Genomic DNA, 17,971 nt, shown 5'->3' with positions numbered 1-17,971 from the left:
TGTTGAGAATTGCCAACATTTGTAGCTTCGAGTTTAGTGGGCTTATGCCATCAGACCTGCAGTTCATTGTGAGATCGCACAAGCAACCCTGCCACCACCAGGAGGGCCCCGACACCCCAATCTTGAGTGAGCCAGCTGACTCGAGGAGTGTGCTTCTAGGAGAGCGCCGGAAGAGGGGCAAGGCTCCATTCTGAGCTAAGGGTTCATTCTTGTGCACTGCTACTTATGTGTTGTTTATACATTGATTTTGACTTAACTTGATACTTATTGTTTTTTTATAACATCAGTCTGAGCAGCAAAGCAAGAATCTCATTGTATGGAGAAACATGTTTCTACACCAGGAATGTCAAACTCATTTTTATCGTGGGCCACATTGTAGTTATTGTTTCTGTCAGAGGGCTGGAATGAATCCAAATCAAATAAATTTTAAGGGTGTTTGTCAAACACTAAGCTAGCTTTGAAATCAGAGTCTGGTAAAAACTTCAGAAGATCGATTGGGAAGAAAATAATGGTTGTTTTTTTATTCCCCCAAAATTTTCAAAGTTGAAGTCAACTTGCGGGTTTGGTATTTTAGCCAGAAACTTGAACTCAAATCAGCATTTCGAGGACCATATAAAATGATGTGCTGGCTGGGATCTGGTCCCGGGCTTTGAATTTGACACCCGTGTTCTACACGGTGCACATGACAATAAGCACTTTGAATCCTTTGAATTAATACAGTCGAACCTCTATATAGTGAACCTCTACAAAGTGAATCTCTCTTCATAGTGAACGGATCTTTACGGTCCCTTGCAAAACAGCTATATTTGACGTGTATGTAAAACCTCCTCATAGGGAAACTCCACATAGTGAATAATCTCTTCATAGTGATGCTATTAGTCAGTCCCTTGACAGCATCTACCTCTATATTGTGAATATCTGAACTTATCGAAAATTGTGAAGTTGTAAAATTGGGCGCACTGTCGGGATTTCTTCCCTGCCTAGCCGCTCTCGCGCGCCGCGACTTTCTCTTGCATTTTCACTTCGTCCGCCGTCCACTGCGCACGCGTTTCTCCGCTGGTCATCCCTCCGAAAATTCTAAGATGTCGGAATCTGCCGTGAAAAGTATGGATGCTAGATCTATAAGTCGGAAGCGAACGCCTTTGTCGTTGGAGGAGAAGTGCGACATAATTCGGAAGTGTGCGAGTGGAGTGAAGCAGAATGCCATTGCAAAGGAGTACGATGCTTCGCCTGCTGCGATATGTGGCATTCTGAAGAAGAGAGAAGAGATAATGCGACTTGTGGAAGGCGGAAAGCTTAGTGGAAGCACAAAGCGCATGAAGCCTATAAAATTCAAGAGTGTCGACAAGGCAGTGCTGTTGTGGTTTCAGGAGATGCGAGCTAAAAACGTCGCCATCAGCGGACCTACGCTCCTGGCCAAGGCTGAGGCATTCGCTAAGCATTATGGAGACACTTCGTTCAAAGCAAGTCAAGGCTGGCTAGAGAAGTTCAAACTGCGACACGGCGTCGTCTGCAAGACTGTGTCGGGCGAAGCGGCTTCCGTCGATCCTACAATTGCTAACTCTTGGCTAACGACTGAGCTGCCGGTGCTGGTCGAGCGCTATGCACTGTACATTTATTTACATATTTATTAACATATTTATTTAAAAAAAAAACGTATATAAACGTATATAAAATTATTTACATATTTATTAAAAAATTATTCACATATTTCATCAATGAATTCTGAACATTTTAGGAAAACCTCTATAAAGTGAATCTCTCTTCATAGTGAACTTCTCTCCTCGGACCCTTGAAGTTCACTATGTAGAGGTTCGACTGTAAATAAAATGGACATTTAAAACAAATCTTTAGTTGTCATTCATAACTCTGTATTTGTTTATTATTTATTATTATTATTTGTAAGCTAATGTTAATTTTCTCTGTACAATTGCTATTAATAATAGTCTACTAATAGTGCTGGTCAATGTGTATCAAGATGAAGCATACAAAACTCACATTAGACAGTATGTTAAACACCTTAAAAATGATGTAGGCTAGCTCCTAACGTTAGCCCCACCGAAACCATGTATTTTTTAAACATGTCTCCAACCTAGCCAACTGATCTTGAAATTCAATATTAACATTGATATTGTGAAATGCACTGACTGTTTTTGCCTACAGCATAAACAATACATCACTATGCTGTGAAGCTGTTACAAAAAAAAAAAACACGATGTCTTTAAAGTTTTAAAATACAATGCAGATGAAATGATTTGTACTGGCTTTGGGCTTAAGCAAACCTTCCACTGGATGTGTAATGAGCATAATGAGCTACATTTACAATGGCAAATCCATATTTCCAGTTATGATGGTGAGAGTAATATAAAATAAATGCAATATTAGTGTAATGCATTACATTTTAAATACAGTAACATTGTAATGTAACTAATTACTTGAAATGACAGTAATAGGTAACAAATAATTCATTACAGTATGGAACTCGCCCAATGCTGCCGATAATAATATTAAAGATTAATTTTCCCCTGAGTATGTGGCATCCTCTAGAGTCCACAGCGGCCATAGCAGCTTTTAAGATCGAGTGAGCCTCTACTAGCATTTGAGACATCAGTGAAGGCCTTTGTCACACATTGGCTGGCTGGATGGATGGATGGATGGATGGATGGATGGATGGATGAATTTTCTGTGAGATGACAATAAACCTTGTTCTCCCATTTTATTATACAAATGCACTTTATGAAATGACAATAAATCTTGTTCTACCATTTTATTATACAGGCTTGCTTATGCCTATCCCAGCAGTCTCAGTCTTTGGGACACCCTGTACTGGTTGCCAGACAATCGCAGGGCACACATTGTGAACAACCATTTATGCACCACCCAATCACACCCAAGTTTTTAGTGTGTCCAATACAGCTGGCGTGCATGTATTTGGAGTTTACGGGGAAGCTGGAGTGCCCGGCGAGAGCCCACACGGGCTCTGGGAACATGTAAACTCCACACAGGAAGGCCAAATGCCAGAATTGAACTTTTTTTTTTTTTTTTTTTTTACAGCAGGGCACTCATCGGTGATCTTTCATCGGTAAACTTCCATTTGGCTTCGCGGACTTTGGCGCGGCCCTGTTGCGCCCGGAAAATTCTGCGGTTCCAGCTGCGGGCCGCCAGTTGTTACGGCTGGGGCAGAGGCGAGCCATGAGGGAAAGAAGCCATGAAGGAAGTGTTATAGAGATTGGGGTTTTACACTCCCCAAGCCCCCCGGTGGCAGTATGCCCCGGCTGTGGGAGGCAATACAACACGTTGCTGACTGAAAACTCAATACAGTTATGTCCAAGCTTGAATCGAGTCTGGTCTCTTCATTGTGCGCTTAAACATGGTGTCAGAAGTGGCAGGAATGAGATCTCTTTAAGAGGGAAGCTACGGATTTATTTCGATAGAAAATGGGAAATAATAAGTCAGAAAGCAAGTCAGGAAAAGACGTGTGAAGTGTCTGTGGAAGCTAATAAGCTAAGCTAAAACACCAAGATGACTGCCAACATTCCACCACCAGAGGAGATGAGGATGAGTGGAGATCTGGCAAGCAACTAGGACAACTTCAGAACGGAATTTGAGGACTATTTACTGGCAACAGGCTTGTTGGACAAAGCAAAGGAGGTACAGGCTGCAATTTTGCGGAGAGTGACGGGCAGTATATATGTACTGTATTTTCCGCACCGTTTTGCATTGTAGTCAATGGAGTTCGCGCGATGGGCGCGATGTCACGCCGAGCGACGCAATGGACGCGAAGGAGTGACGTGCGGCGCGTAATTACGCGTGACGTTCAAAAAATTGAACTTTTTTTGCGTGTCGCTTCGCGTCAGCCAATCAGCTTCGGGAACGTTCAACGTCTCAAGCAGGGGGCAGGAACAAATCATGGCGGCTGCTTTGCGGTCATCGGGAGCGATCCAACATGGCCAGCTGAGCTTTCAATACAAAACAGAGCCAAGCAAGAGCTCTCACCTGGCTTGTAGAAAGGCGGAAGCGAGAACTTGCAACAACTTGCATGTGCAGCGTTTGCTTCTTCTTTTTTTTTTAACAGCTGTTGAACCGTAGTTACTGTGCTAAGCTAACGATAGCGCAGCACTGACAGTACAGTATTTAGCACGGTATTGGCCACTTGATTGAAACTTTTGTTGTTTTTTTTTGGCAGACGAGTATTGCCGTGAAAGCGAGGGACGCGCAGTGTAAAAAAAGAATAATAAAGGTGCTGTCAGAGAAAATATTTTCTCTGCCATATCCCGGAAAAGTGAATGTTCTCAGCAATGCTCTCCTTTCCGGATCCACTGTAAAGTGCACAGCAAGCTTACTCCCTCCCCTCACGTGATACTGTTGCGTGAAAAGTGAACTTCATTTTGACCTCCCGACAAAACGCCTCGCGTAAATGACGCGCACCATCTGAACACGGCTTAAGGCGCACCTAAAAGCCCTAATTTTTTTAAAAAGCTGATGGTGCGCCTTATATATGGATAAATATTGAGATTGGGATTCGTAGATGGGGAATGAACTGATAAAGTAAGCTTTACTTGTTTCTTTTGTGTGTTTACAGTTGAACAAGGTTGGTCATATTGAGTTATTATGCTATTGAGAGTTTAGAGTTATTATTTGAGTTATTTTTGTTATTACTTTGAGTGTTACTATATTGTGATGGAAAAAGTTTTAAAATATGTCATTAATTGAGGGTGTGCCTTATAATCCGATACGCCTTATAGTGCGAAAATACGGTATATAAAAGCATATATATAAACATAACTTGGGACTTTCTACAGAGCAGGGGCCCTGAAATTATTCTGGATGCATTGGCGGAAAATTTCAAGTCAGCCAGGAACGTCATATTCGAGAGATAAATATTTGGCACCTGCAAGCAAGAGAAAGGAGAGCCTATTGATTCATTTGTAACGAGATTGAGGGAAAAGGACACCTCCTGTGAGTATGGACAACTCAGGGAGGATTTGATAAGAGATAGACTGGTGCTGGGCGTTAGCGATGAGGGCGTGCGCCGGCGGCTGCTTAGGGAAAATGACCTCACACTGGTATAAGACCTGTGCACATAGACCTGTGCCGAGCTGCGGAGATGACAGACATGAGAATAAAAGCGTTAACGCAGAACAGATTACTGGAGACATTGCATGCCGCAGATGGAAACCGTCCCCGTGTTCCACACGGGCAGGAGCCATTTTCAAGAGTTCAGTTTCAGATCCCAAGCACAAGTGAAAAAACAACATGCAAATTCTGCGGCAACACACACAGGCGTGGGCGAGAACAATGCCCTGCCTTTAGAAAAACCTGTCGCCACTGCGGGACAGCGAATCATTTCACCCAAGTGTGTATGAAGAATGGCCAGGCCACGCAACAGCTGAATGCAGCGGACTTTGAGGTGCCTGACGTCACGGACAGGATTGATGCAGAGGTACACATATACACTGCGGAGAGCATAGCAGCAGTTCAGGGATGTGGGAAAAAGTTGTTTGCTAACATTAAAATGCATGGTGGGGTTCAGAGGTGCCAGCTGGATTCAAGGGCTGCATGTGATGTCATGAGCATAAGAGATATGAGAAAACTAGCCCCTATGGCCAAATTGCAGCCAAGTCAGACCAGACCGGTTTTATATTCGGGCCAATCAATGTGCTCAATTGACATTTTACGGACAGAATGTGTGGTGAGGAGGAAAAGACACGAGCAACAATTCTAAATTGTAAGGAGCGATCAAAGACCTTTGCTGTCAGGTGAGACTAGCCAGCGCTTAGGTTTGATGCGTTTCACCATTCCAGAGAACCTTCTCATGGTAGGGCATGGCAGCTCAGACCCGCTAATCAACCAGCGCTTCAGTGCAGAGCCCTCCAGGAAGCAGTAAAAGCACAGCTGGACAAATATGAAAAGGATGGCCTAAAGAGGCACTATACAAATTGTCCAGGGCTCGGATTTTCACCCTTGTTGATGCACAGGATGCCTTTTTGCAGTGCAAGCTTGATGAGGAGAGCAGTTACACGACCATGTTTTGGACACCGTAGGGCAGGAAGCCCTGGCTGAAACTGCCTTCTGGGGTGTCGTGGCCCCTGAATTTTATCAGCGGAAACAACATGAACTGTTCGCAGGTCTGAAAGGGGTGGAACCGATAGCAAAAGATATTCTGATTGTGGGGTGTGGGGAGAGAGATGACCAGGCCGTACAAGACCATGACACAAAACTGATTGCACCAATGCAGAGGTGCAGATAAGTCAAACTGAGGCTGAGTTTAAAGAAACTGCAATTCAGGGTCGAAGAGGTCAAGTTTCATGGACACATTCTCTTGGCTGAGGGGCTCAGCGCCAACCCTGAACAGATTTGAGTGGTACGAGACATGTCACACCCTGGGGACGCCAAGGCCGTGCAACAGTTTATTCGATTCGTAACATACCTGGCAGGATTCATGCCACACCTCTCGGAGGTATGCGAACCTCTCCGGAGACTATTGGACAAGGAGCTCCGTGGCACTGGCTGCCCAAACATGATGTGGCGCTTGAGGAGATTAAGCGGCTAGTCACAGCTGCCGCAATTCTGAGATATTATGATGTTACCAAACCAGTTGCCATACAACTGGCAGTCAGAAAGGGCTTGGTTGCTGCTTGATGAGGAGGGTCAGCCTGTGAGTTACGCGTCATGTGCCCTAACCACAACCGAACAGAATTATGCACAAATCGAGAAGGAATGCTTCAGCATTGTGTTTGCCTGCCAGCAGTTCTACTATTACCTGTTAAGACAAATCGAGACAATTCCTGAAACTGACCATAAGCCACTCAGCTCAATCTTAACAAAGCCCCTTCTTTTAGCCTCCAAGCGTCTCCAAAGCATGTTGCTCACACTTCAGGCATACAATCGAAAGGTGGTGTACAAGCCTGGTCCCAAAATGCACATTAGTGACACTTTAAGCAGGACCACGGCTCTATCATTGGGGATGGTCATGGAATATGCGAAGCAGACCGTCTGCAGTTTGCATCGAGCACATGTGGCTGCAGAGCAAACTAACCAAGCCGACTACCTCAAAGTCACCAGCCAGCGTCTGTGAAGGGAATCATATATTAGGTTGTTATCATGATGTGCTTATTTCTTGTCTAGAATAGTGTGCATTGCTATCCATCTATGCAGTCCTCGTCCATCTCGTCCCAGTCCTTAGATAAAGCTGTTGACGCAGGAGAGTGTGAGCTGGGACCTTGGCCCAGCTGTTGGTGGCACCCGACTGGCTCTTTTTGTTATGTCTTGTAATGTGCAATGCTTTGCTGAATGAATAAAAAGCAGGCAGGGACGCTTGAGCAACGAAGAATGCTATTGGCAATGCATGAGTATATACGCCAAGCTTTTTTCCCTTTGCCTGGGCAGAGAAAAGTCAATCTTGGCTGGTCTGAGTTACTATTTTGCTGTTTAGCAGCAGGGCTTGTCTTAGTCTACTTTTAAAGATAACCCTGACAGCGTCTTAACCAGATTAGAGTGCACACTTAGGGTGATGGGAGCCTTCAGTTATTGAAAGAGGTGGTTTTTCGGGGATGGCCTGTTTGCTCCAACACATCCGTGGCAGATCCTCAGCATGGATCTGTTCAAGCAGAGAGGCAAAGACTTTTTGATTACTGTCGACCATTTTTCGGATTTCTGGGAAATTTAAATGCTCCCAGATCTATCAGCGGAAAGAACTGTGTTGAGATGCAAGGCCCAGTTTGCACGTCACGGGCAACCAGACTGGGTCATAAGTTATTGTGGCAGTCAGTTTGACTGTGAGACTTTCAGGAAATTTGCGAAAGAGTGGGAGTTTGACCATGTCATGTCCTCTTTAAGGCACCCCAAATTGAATGAAAAGGCAGAGTCAGCTGTAAAAAGAGTGAAAAACATCTGCAGGAAGGCAGTCAGTGCAGGTAACGACTTATGGCTGGCCATCCTGCAGTGGAGAAACACACCGACAATGGGCATGCTCAGCAGCCCTGCTCAGAGACTGGTTGAGAAGCCCACTGCCCATCAGGGACGCCCTTCTGGAGTCGAGTATGGTGTCTTGAGTCCCGGAGAAGCTGCGAGCAAAACATCAAGCAGCCAAGCTTTGCTATGACAGATCGGCCAGAGACCTTCCTGAGCCGTGCATAGGATAGGACATCAGGATGAAGCCCCTGCTGGGGGACAGAACAGGCAAGTGGCGTTGGGGTGTGTGTCTGCAGCAGGTGGGCCCAAGATCCTACGTTCGTGACTGTACTGTCCTGCCCACCTTCAAATCATTGATAAAAACACACCTTTTTAAAATTGCTTTTAATGTTTAGCTTATGCTTTTAATGCTTAGCTTAGTTTATGTTATGTTATGTTAATGTTTAATGCGTATTTTGTTTGGCTGATCGATGTTCTCTCTTATGTAAAGTGACTTTGAGTATCTTGAAAAGCGCTTATCAAATGAAATATATTATTATTACTATTATTATTTTTATTATTGGTGGATGTCGAAGACACATTCTACCGGCGCAACCAAGAGGACCAGCGGCCAGCACACCTCAGTACCTGGTACCAGAGCACCCTCCAGAGCAGTGTGACGTACAGTGCGGCAGCCTGCCAGGGCATAACAGGAGCTACATGGGTGAGCCCAGTGGTCCACCAGGCATCAGGGCAGACATCAAAGACTACCCTCATGCAGGGGACTCTGAGGTAAGACCACGGAGGCCAGGTGACCACCAACATCAACCCTGCACCAGTCCGTCGCCATCAGCACCAGCACCACCACCTGGGTTGGGACTCAGTACTGCGAGCGGCAGGGTGGTGAAGAAGCCAGTCCGATTGGACCTTGAGGGAATTCGGACGTATGGCATCTCAGTCATGTCAGTTGTTGCTGTTCTTTTTGTAAAAAAAAAAAAAAAAACTTTATGAAGTCAACGTGAAGGTTAATAGTTGTTTAATGTTAATGTTTATAGCTACGTACAATGGTAAATGCAGCACATCCTGCTGTCCATAATGAAAAAAATTCTAAATCTTCCATTGTCCGTAGCTATAACAGACACAGGCTCCGGAGGAGTGCCACCTCCCATATATTAAAATGTAATGATAACTAGACCTATTATTATATTTAAAACATACTGTTGGCCATTAAGAACACAGTTATTTACTAGTTTTTGAAATTTACTGTCATTTAATTAATCCTTTTTTGATGAAAAACGGTCTAACTCTTAAACACTGCCACTTTAAAGAAAAGCGTAGCAAAAATACAATCACACACACACACACACACACACACACATACAAGATTTGGATGCAAACTCTAAACAAAACAAAAACAATCACAAGAAAAGAAAAAAAACATCGAAAGGTATTGACGTTTATATATATTGTTGTGCCCTTCAAGTGACTCAGAGTTGTACAATTAAAATGCATCTTTAAATTAACAAAAATGTGTACATGCATCATTATTTTCCTATTTAATTATTGTTAAAAAAAATTCGAAAGAAATCGTCAGTTCAACACTGTTTTAAAGCTTGACCAATCGCACGAAAGTAGGTTAAAGTTGCGCATGCGCAGAGTCAAGTATAATTTGTTGATATCCTGCTTGGTTTGTAGTATTCTCCCAGGCTTTGCTATTTCGAATCCCCAAATACCAAGCACCGTTGGCTTCATTTGGAGACTGGATGTGCTAGTCAAGGAGTCATATTTATGAGGGGCTAATGGAAGACACACGGGATTTGGTAAGTGCACTGAACATTTAGGGCCGCAAGCCTACGCACAAATACGTTGGGTTTACTTTCAAGGATCCTTTGTTGTTGACTTATTTACGGGCGCTTGCAAGCGTCTTTGGCACTGCTGTATCGCATATTGCAACGCCCTTAAATCAGTGTATAGAATACCCGCAAATACCAGAAATTTGGGTGAAGATCATTTGTATTGAATTAAATTGAATTTGAGGAACAATTATTTCTAAAGATTTCCGCTAGCAAGCATGCTAATGCTACTTAACATTGAGCTTATCGCGTTTTGTACTTTTTTCTCTTATGTCTTTTATTTATTTATTTTTGTTCTTGCAAACGTTGAAAAAACAATTCCATTACAGACCGCGTGTATAATTCCTCTCAGAGTTAACTAATAAACAAAAACAAAACACCTGTGTTGCAAAAAGCAGGAAGCGGTGATGTCTATCGTAAACATCGTTAAAGCCAAACCAAGCCAGGAGATTATAGGCACGTATATAAAAACTGAAGTTGATACAAAAATGTTCTCTCAATAAAAAAATGATATAAAGTGTTTTTTTTTTTAATCGGCTTTCAACGAATTCTGAAATGTTCCTAAATTGAGAGGAGTTAGCGTGAATACAGATAACTTTATTAGAGGAAGAAGCTATCATTGCAATGAGTTCTTAGTCTGTTTTGTCATGTTCATCACTGAAATTCGTGCGCAATCGCCACCAAAATTCTTAGGCATTTGGGCTGAATGATTATGGAAAATGATTTAAGTGCGATTTATTTTCCCTTAAAATTGCGATGTGACAATTATTTATTTATTAGTATTTATTTTATTATTTATTAGTTTTGCAAACCAATACACAAATGTGTAATTAAATCCTGATTGCAACTAACATTAGATGATAGTTAAATCCCATGAGAATAACACTTAGGGATCAAAATATTACATTATTATTCATTTTATTGTTACAACATTTTTCTTATTACTACATAATTATGGGAAAGATTTTTCAAACCTTTTACCTTTTTTAAAGGGGCTGTGTGGAAGATTTGGATAGGAATAAATTCAATGATTGTAAATTTCAAAAACTTGCAAATGAATGTCTTAATGACCAACAATATATTCATAAGTCTAGTTATCATTGAATTAAATTTCATGGGGGGTGGCACTTCTCCGGAGGTGGCCATGTTTGTTATAGCTACAGACAATGGTAAATGCAGCACCTGCAGCACCTCCTGCTGTCCTGAATGAAAACCGGTCTAAATCTTACACACTGTCCCTTTAACAGTTATTCTCGCAGCGGTGGAAGGGGCATGCTCTTTCTGTTAACAAAACATCCAACTCTGTTGTGACACAACTGAAAGCATTAAATTGAAAGTCTAGACAAGAATAGACCTGTTGAAGAATGACACCTCATAAACTGCCAATGAATTACATTTGCATTATTCGCCCATGTTCAGATGACATGATGATACAGTGATCCCCCCCTACTTCGCGGTTAATGGGGGGTGTCAACCCCCTGCGAGGTCTGAAACCCGCGAAGTAGGGTATCAGTTCCTAGCTTTCTATGTGCGACCCAATATAGCTGCGGTAACCATAAACAATCCTTTTTTTTTTTGTATTTTTTTCATATTTTATTTCCTTTCTCCTATTATTTAACATTACATTATCCTTATTAACATTATTAACATTATTGTATATTCATTAAATAACTAATATTACTTAGTTTGTTGAGAATTTATTCTCAGGACTGGTTATCTGCACCAAGACTCTGGTGAAAGAGTACGCAAGTCATCATCGTGAACTTCAAATTTATTTTGCCTCATGTATGGTGTATCATGCAGTATCTGTTGAATAATAAATCAACAACAATGTTAAAGTCAGTAAACTAACATATAAACACTTGCCGAACTTTAATCTATGAATTTACTGTATTTTTGGCCGACATTAGTGGGTTAGCAACAACTAACAACAACTACTAGCTATAAAGTGCAACCTCTACACAAACGAACACATAAACAGACTAAACACTCATCGCTTACTAAACATAGGCAGTAGCATGCGTTATCAACATAAATGATCATAAACTAAAAATATGAGCTGACGTCATTCACTACGTCACCGTAACGAGCTGAATGACGCACAGCGAACATAAAACAGGAAACGGAAATGCAATGCGACCCGACAAATTAAAAGCATGCATTTCAAAATCCAACTCTAACGCTTGAAGAATTCTTAACATAGTTATTAACTAATATTACTTAGTTATTTGATGAATACAGTACTGTATAATGTACTTTTTTGCTTTTGTCATTTTTTTCCTTTTTTGCACATTTTTTTAATTACTTTTTAATTTTGAAATATTTTTAATTTTCCCTGGAAAAACCCACGAAGTACTGAGACTGCGATATCTGAGACCGCGAAGTAGGAGGGCTCACTTTATGCACAAATCTCAATGAGACAAGCTTGTGTCTCACGAGACTGAGTTCACAAAAACGAGACAAGGTGGAATTTTCGCAACATATGTAATGTAAAAAAAATGACCAATATTAATTTTTCAGTTTTCAAAATCTTTTCCTTTTACGAAGCAAACTTAAGGATAATTGAACAATCTAGCATACAAATGTAAACAAACATTGGAGGCACTTAAGTTACAGACTCATTTAAGAGCTACAGCTGAGGTAGTTTTAACAAAATGCATGAGGCTCAAGTTAGCTGTGGCGGTTGGCATAATTTTAATATTTGCCAGTGTTTACTAACTTACCTTTTTCTAATCTGTCTATTTTATTATATCATCATTTTATTTACAAACCGGATTCAGTTGAAGTTGGGAAATTGTGTAAAATGTAAACAAAAACAAAATACTATGATTTGAAAATACTTCTCAACCCATATTCAGTTGAATACACGACAAAGACAACATCTTTAATGTTCAAACTGACAAACTTATTTGTTTTTTGCCAAATAATAATAAACTTAGAATTTCACTGTTGCAACACAGTAGAAGTAGAAGTTTGGAAAGGTGGCAAAAATTACTGACAAAACTGAGAAAAGCTTATCAAACACCGATTTGGAACATCCCACATGTGATCAGGCTAATTGGGAACAGGTGGGTATCATGATTGGGTATAAACGGAGCCTCCCCAAACATGCTCAGTAATTCGCAAGCAAGGATGGGGGCGAGGTTTCTCCACTTTGTCCACAACTGCGCGAGAAAATAGTTGTAGTTGAACAGTTTAAGAACAACATTTCTCAAAGTAAAATTGCAAGGAATTTAGGGATTTCACCTACGGTCCATAATATCATCAAAAGGTTAAGAGAATCTGGTGAAATCACTGCACGTCAGCGCCACAGCCGGAATCCAACACTGAATGACCGTGACCTTCGATCCCTCAGACGGCACTGCCTTAAAAACCGCCATGAGTGTGTAAAGGATATCACCAAATGGGCTCAGGAAAACTTCAGAACCACTGTCAGTAAATACAGTTCATTACTACATCAGTAAGTGCGGGTTAAAACTCTACTATGCAAAGCAAAAGCCGTTTTTGAACAACATCCAGAAACGCCGCAGGATTCTCTGGGCCAGAGCTCATGTACATGGACTTATGCACAATAGAAAAGTGTTTTGTGGTCTGTTGAGTCCACTTTCAAATATTTTTTGGAAACACTGAATGTCGTTTCCTCCGGACCAAAGAGGAAGTGGACCATCCGGACTGTTATCAATGCAAAGTTCAAAAGCCAGCATCTGTGATGGTATGGGAATGCATTAGTTTATGGCGTTATATTTGTGCCACAATTACGCGCGTGCGGAAAAAAGTTTGAGCGTTGAAAATAAAACCGAGCGAGCGAAAACAGATTTTGAGCGCAGAAAAAAGTTCTTGAAACGAAGTTTCTCGCTCAACATTCCTTTTTGCTCGCTCGCAATAGCATTCTCGCGCTCAACATCTCGCTCTCATTCGCGATACTCCTCCCTCCCTCGCTCAACATCGCGTTTGCTCAACATCGAGCTCTCGCTCGCTTGAGTCGTCCTCTGCGCTAACTCAATTCTGCTCAAGCGTTACGTTTGTGCCACAAAACCAGCCAATCAGAGCTTGTAAAAGCACATTGATTGACAGCTTGGTATCCAATGAGATTGCTTGTTGCGTTCACCCGGAACGAGCAAACGAGAGTGCGTCACATCGACGTGGGTGGAAGGGATGGGCTTATATTATTAAAGTACAAAAACTAACAAGGTATTTCTGTCAAATGATACAATACAGTAATAATAATAATATTAAAAGTAATTCTCCAGCCCAAGTCCGTGTTGACGCACTCTCGTTTGCCCTTTTCGGGTGAACACAGGGCAAACGAGTGCGTCAACAGATAGCTTACAAGCAATCTCATTGGATACCAAGCTGTCAATCAAAGTGCTTTTACAAGCTCTGATTGGCTGGTTTTGTGGCACAAACGTAACGCGTGAGCAGAACTGAGCGAGCGCAGAGGACGACTCGAGCGAGCGAGAGCTCGATGATGAGCAAACGCGATGTTGAGCGAGGGAGGGAGGAGTATCGCGAGCGAGAGCGAGATGTTGAGCGAGAGAAGGGTTATCCCGAGCGAGCAAAAAGGAATTTTGAGCGAGCAATTTCTTTTTCTGTGTTCAAACTCCATCGGCGCGCGCTCAAACTCTTATCATTACGCGCTCAATAGTTTTTTTCTTGCTCTCAAAATCTGTTTTCGCTCGCTCAGTCTAATTTTCTCCGCTCAAATATTTTTTTCACGCGCTCGTAATTGTGGCACAAATATAACGCCATATTAGTTCCAATGGCATGGGACATGGGCCTTTTCTGTGGACAACATAAATGCTGAAAAGTACATACAGATTTTGGAGCAACATATACTGCTGTCCAAGCGACATCTTTTTAAGGACGCCGCTGCTTATTTCATCAAGATAATACCAAGCCACATTCTGCATGTGTTACAACAGAGTGTCTTCGAAGTAAAAGAGTCCAGGATCTCCCCTGGCCTGCTTGCAGTCCTGACCTGTCTCCCATTGAAAATGTGTGGCGCATTATGAAGCGTAAAATACGACAGAGAAGACGCCAGACTGTTGAACAACTGAAGCGGTTCATTAAGCAAGAAAGGGAAAGAATTCCACATGAGACGCTAAGAGAATTAGTCTTCTCTCTTCCGAATCGTTTTAGTGTTATTAAAAGGAAAGGTGATGTAACAAAGTGGTAAACATGCCCTTTCCCAAATTCTACTGGACGTGTTGTAGCCATGAAATTCTAATTATTATTAATTATTATTTAGCAAAAAAAAAAAAAATTAAGTTTATCAGTGTGAACATGAATTATGTTGTCTTTGTAGTGCATTCAATTGAATATGGATTTTCAAATCGTTGTATTTTGTTTTTATTTACATTTTACACAACTTCTCAACTTCAACCGAATCTGGTTTGTAATTAGAAAACCTAAATATAACCACAGGTGATTTGAAAGTATTCAGAGCATCCTGTATTTCTCCTAAGGGCTGCAGATAATGCAAAATAAACTAAAACTATTTATTTGTTCTTGCTTGGTGAAAAACAAATATCAACACAAACTATATCTCCACTTAATTATGAATGACCAACTTTTATCTTGTTTTTATATATATTTTTTGTTGAATATGGTTATGCATTGTATATTTGTGAGGGTTTAGACAACTCTCTATGTATAAATGTTGGGCAAAAAATGAAGCGGCATCAAAGAGACATTTGAGTTAGCCTGGTTTGTTAAAAACTTTTCTGTAAGAATTGCATCCATGTCAGGATATTAGCATTAATGATTGGCAATTGATGTGATTTCAAAACAATGTTGTATTGTTTTTATCAAGTCATGACTCGTGATTCTCCCATAGCAACTGCTTGTGCAGAATATAGCTGCGACATGCTTGTGGAAACAATTTGAAAATAACATCTTTCGAGTCCCCTCCAAAAAAAAAAAATCCTACTCATGTATCATTCGATATGTTAACGTTTATTTTGAAGTGTCACCATATTTGTTGACATGTTTTATTGTCACAGCATTAGCCCCCCCCAAAAATACAAATCTCGTGCTGTGCAAAGAAGAGATACAGTATCTCGTGGCGATGCACAAGGTCTCCTCTCATCCTTACATCCTTACTAAGACTTGCTAAAAAAAGATACAACATCACGTCACTAGCACAGAAATGGTGTGATGCAAAGACAAACTTCAAAATAAACACCAAATAATACATGTACTGTACATGTGCAATAGCCGCAGTGGTTGTCAGTTATGGTTACAAGACCTATCAAATATCCAGACTTGTGTCTTCCATTCTAGTAGTTGCAATAGCAGTAAATGAAAATAAAGAATAAACCTGCTTTTGGTATGTATTATGAATGAGATAAGATGTCGTTGTGCTCGAGATTAGAACACCACGAGATTTCTTGTCCATGCAGAGCATAAGATGTTGTTTTTGACATGAGGTACACAGTAGGGCTGTCACTAATGATTATTCTTATTGTCAATTAGCAATTATTGTTTTGACTAACTCAATACCTTTTAAGAAAACCCAACATATTGTAGTAGTGCCCCTGCGCGCCCTGATTGCCACGTATCTAATAGGGCTGCACAATTATGTCCAAAATAATAATCACAATTATTTTGGTTGATATTGAAATAACGATAATTCATCATGTTCGGTTAAACTTGTCTATTTCCCTTTTTTTAAACAAACGTATGAAACCAACACTTAAAGTCTTGATACTTATAAATACTAACTTAAAATAAATAACAAAAATAATAATTAAGACAAATTCACTCAAGGACATGGCACACAGGGCAACACAGCTAATTTACTTAAATGCAAACCAATGAAAAAATTGAAGCCTACTTAGAACCAAGCACATTATTTAATTTTAAGCAAATTTTAATGAATTATTGCGGGGGGATTCCGGTCCCCATGAACCGTGAAAAACACGGAATTACTGTATGAACCACTGTTTGAACCACTTCAACATTTTATGTTTTTATTTTTTATTACATTTTGTTTTATTGCCTACCTTATTATTTGCTCGATGTAATGTAGTCCTCCTGGGGAAGTGGACAAAATAAAATTTTCATTGTGTAGCATTACTATGCAAATGACAATACAACTCTTGAATCTTGAAAAACTACAATCAATCACAATACTCAGGTTTTTTTTTAAACTTTAAAATGGGTCAAGTTTGACATTGTTTGAACACATTTCTGATATGGTAGGTTTTGGTTACTTGTATAAAATAACCGATAAAATTATTTTTCGGCTTTAATTGCAGGCTGAACGCACCCCACGTTCAGAACGTAAACGGAGGGATTCGTTTGGAATGTTTGATGGCTATGACAGCTGTAGTGAGGAATCAACCAGCAGCTCCAGCTCAGAGGACAGTGAGGATGAGGTGGTACCCTCTCTCCCTGCCAGTCTTCCAATCATCAAGAACAATGGCCAGGTCTATACTTACCCTGATGGAAAGGCTGGAATGGGTTTGTACATATTTTACATATATTTTTGGTTCATTTGTTTTATATTTTATTATGTACAATAGAGGGGTGAAACAATTCATCTATTTATTCAACATATTGATTTCTGCCCTTCAATCAAGCTACATCAATGTGTACTGAACTAGATACAAAGTTACATTGTTACAAAGATACTGGCCACACAGTGACATCATCATCATATATATATATATATATATATATATATATATATATATATATATACACACACACACACACATGGACAAAATTGTTGGTACCCCTCAGTTAAAGAAGGAAAAACCCACAATTCTCACTGAAATCACTTGAAACTTACAAAAGTAACAATAAATAAAAATTTATTGAAAATTAAATAATCAAAATCAGCCATCACTTTTGAATTGCTGATGAACATAATTATTTAAAAAAACAAACTAACGAAACAGGCCTGGACAAAAATGATGGTACCTCTACAAAAGATTGAAAACTATTTGACCAGACTGACATGATTAACTCAGGTGTGTCTTTTAATTGACATCACAGGTGTTTCCAAACTCATAATCAGTCAGTCTGCCTATTTAAAGGGAGACAAGTAGTCACTCTACTGTTTGGTGAAAATGTGTGTACCACACTGAACATGGACAACAGAAAGCGAAGGAGAGAATTGTCCCAGGACATCTGAAAAAAAATTATAGACAAACATCTTAAAGGTAAAGGCTATAAGACCAGCTCTAAACAGCTTGAAGTTCCTGTGACAACAGTGGCTC

The 17,971-nt window shown here is 40.6% G+C and overlaps 1 protein-coding gene across 2 annotated transcripts in view; it reads left to right on the top strand.

The window, feature by feature from the left end:
• The first annotated feature begins 9,563 nt into the window (after positions 1–9,563).
• The window catches only part of mbtd1 (mbt domain containing 1), a 67,727-nt gene continuing 59,319 nt past the window's right edge, over positions 9,564–17,971 (top strand). For both annotated transcript variants that reach the window (XM_088438869.1, XM_088438868.1), the window contains exons 1-2: positions 9,564–9,713; positions 17,006–17,210. In XM_088438869.1, the coding sequence (XP_088294995.1) occupies positions 9,693–9,713; positions 17,006–17,210 (226 nt within the window). In that variant the 5' untranslated portion in view covers positions 9,564–9,692. The remainder of the gene's footprint in view (positions 9,714–17,005; positions 17,211–17,971) is intronic.

This window comes from Hippichthys cyanospilos, chromosome 17 (genome assembly GCF_059441005.1).
Source record: "Hippichthys cyanospilos isolate Australia breed blue-spotted pipefish chromosome 17, RoL_Hcya_1.0, whole genome shotgun sequence".
NCBI lineage: Eukaryota > Metazoa > Chordata > Actinopteri > Syngnathiformes > Syngnathidae > Hippichthys > Hippichthys cyanospilos.
Note: the sequence above shows the minus strand (reverse complement) of the source record. Positions and strands in the feature narration are given on the sequence as shown.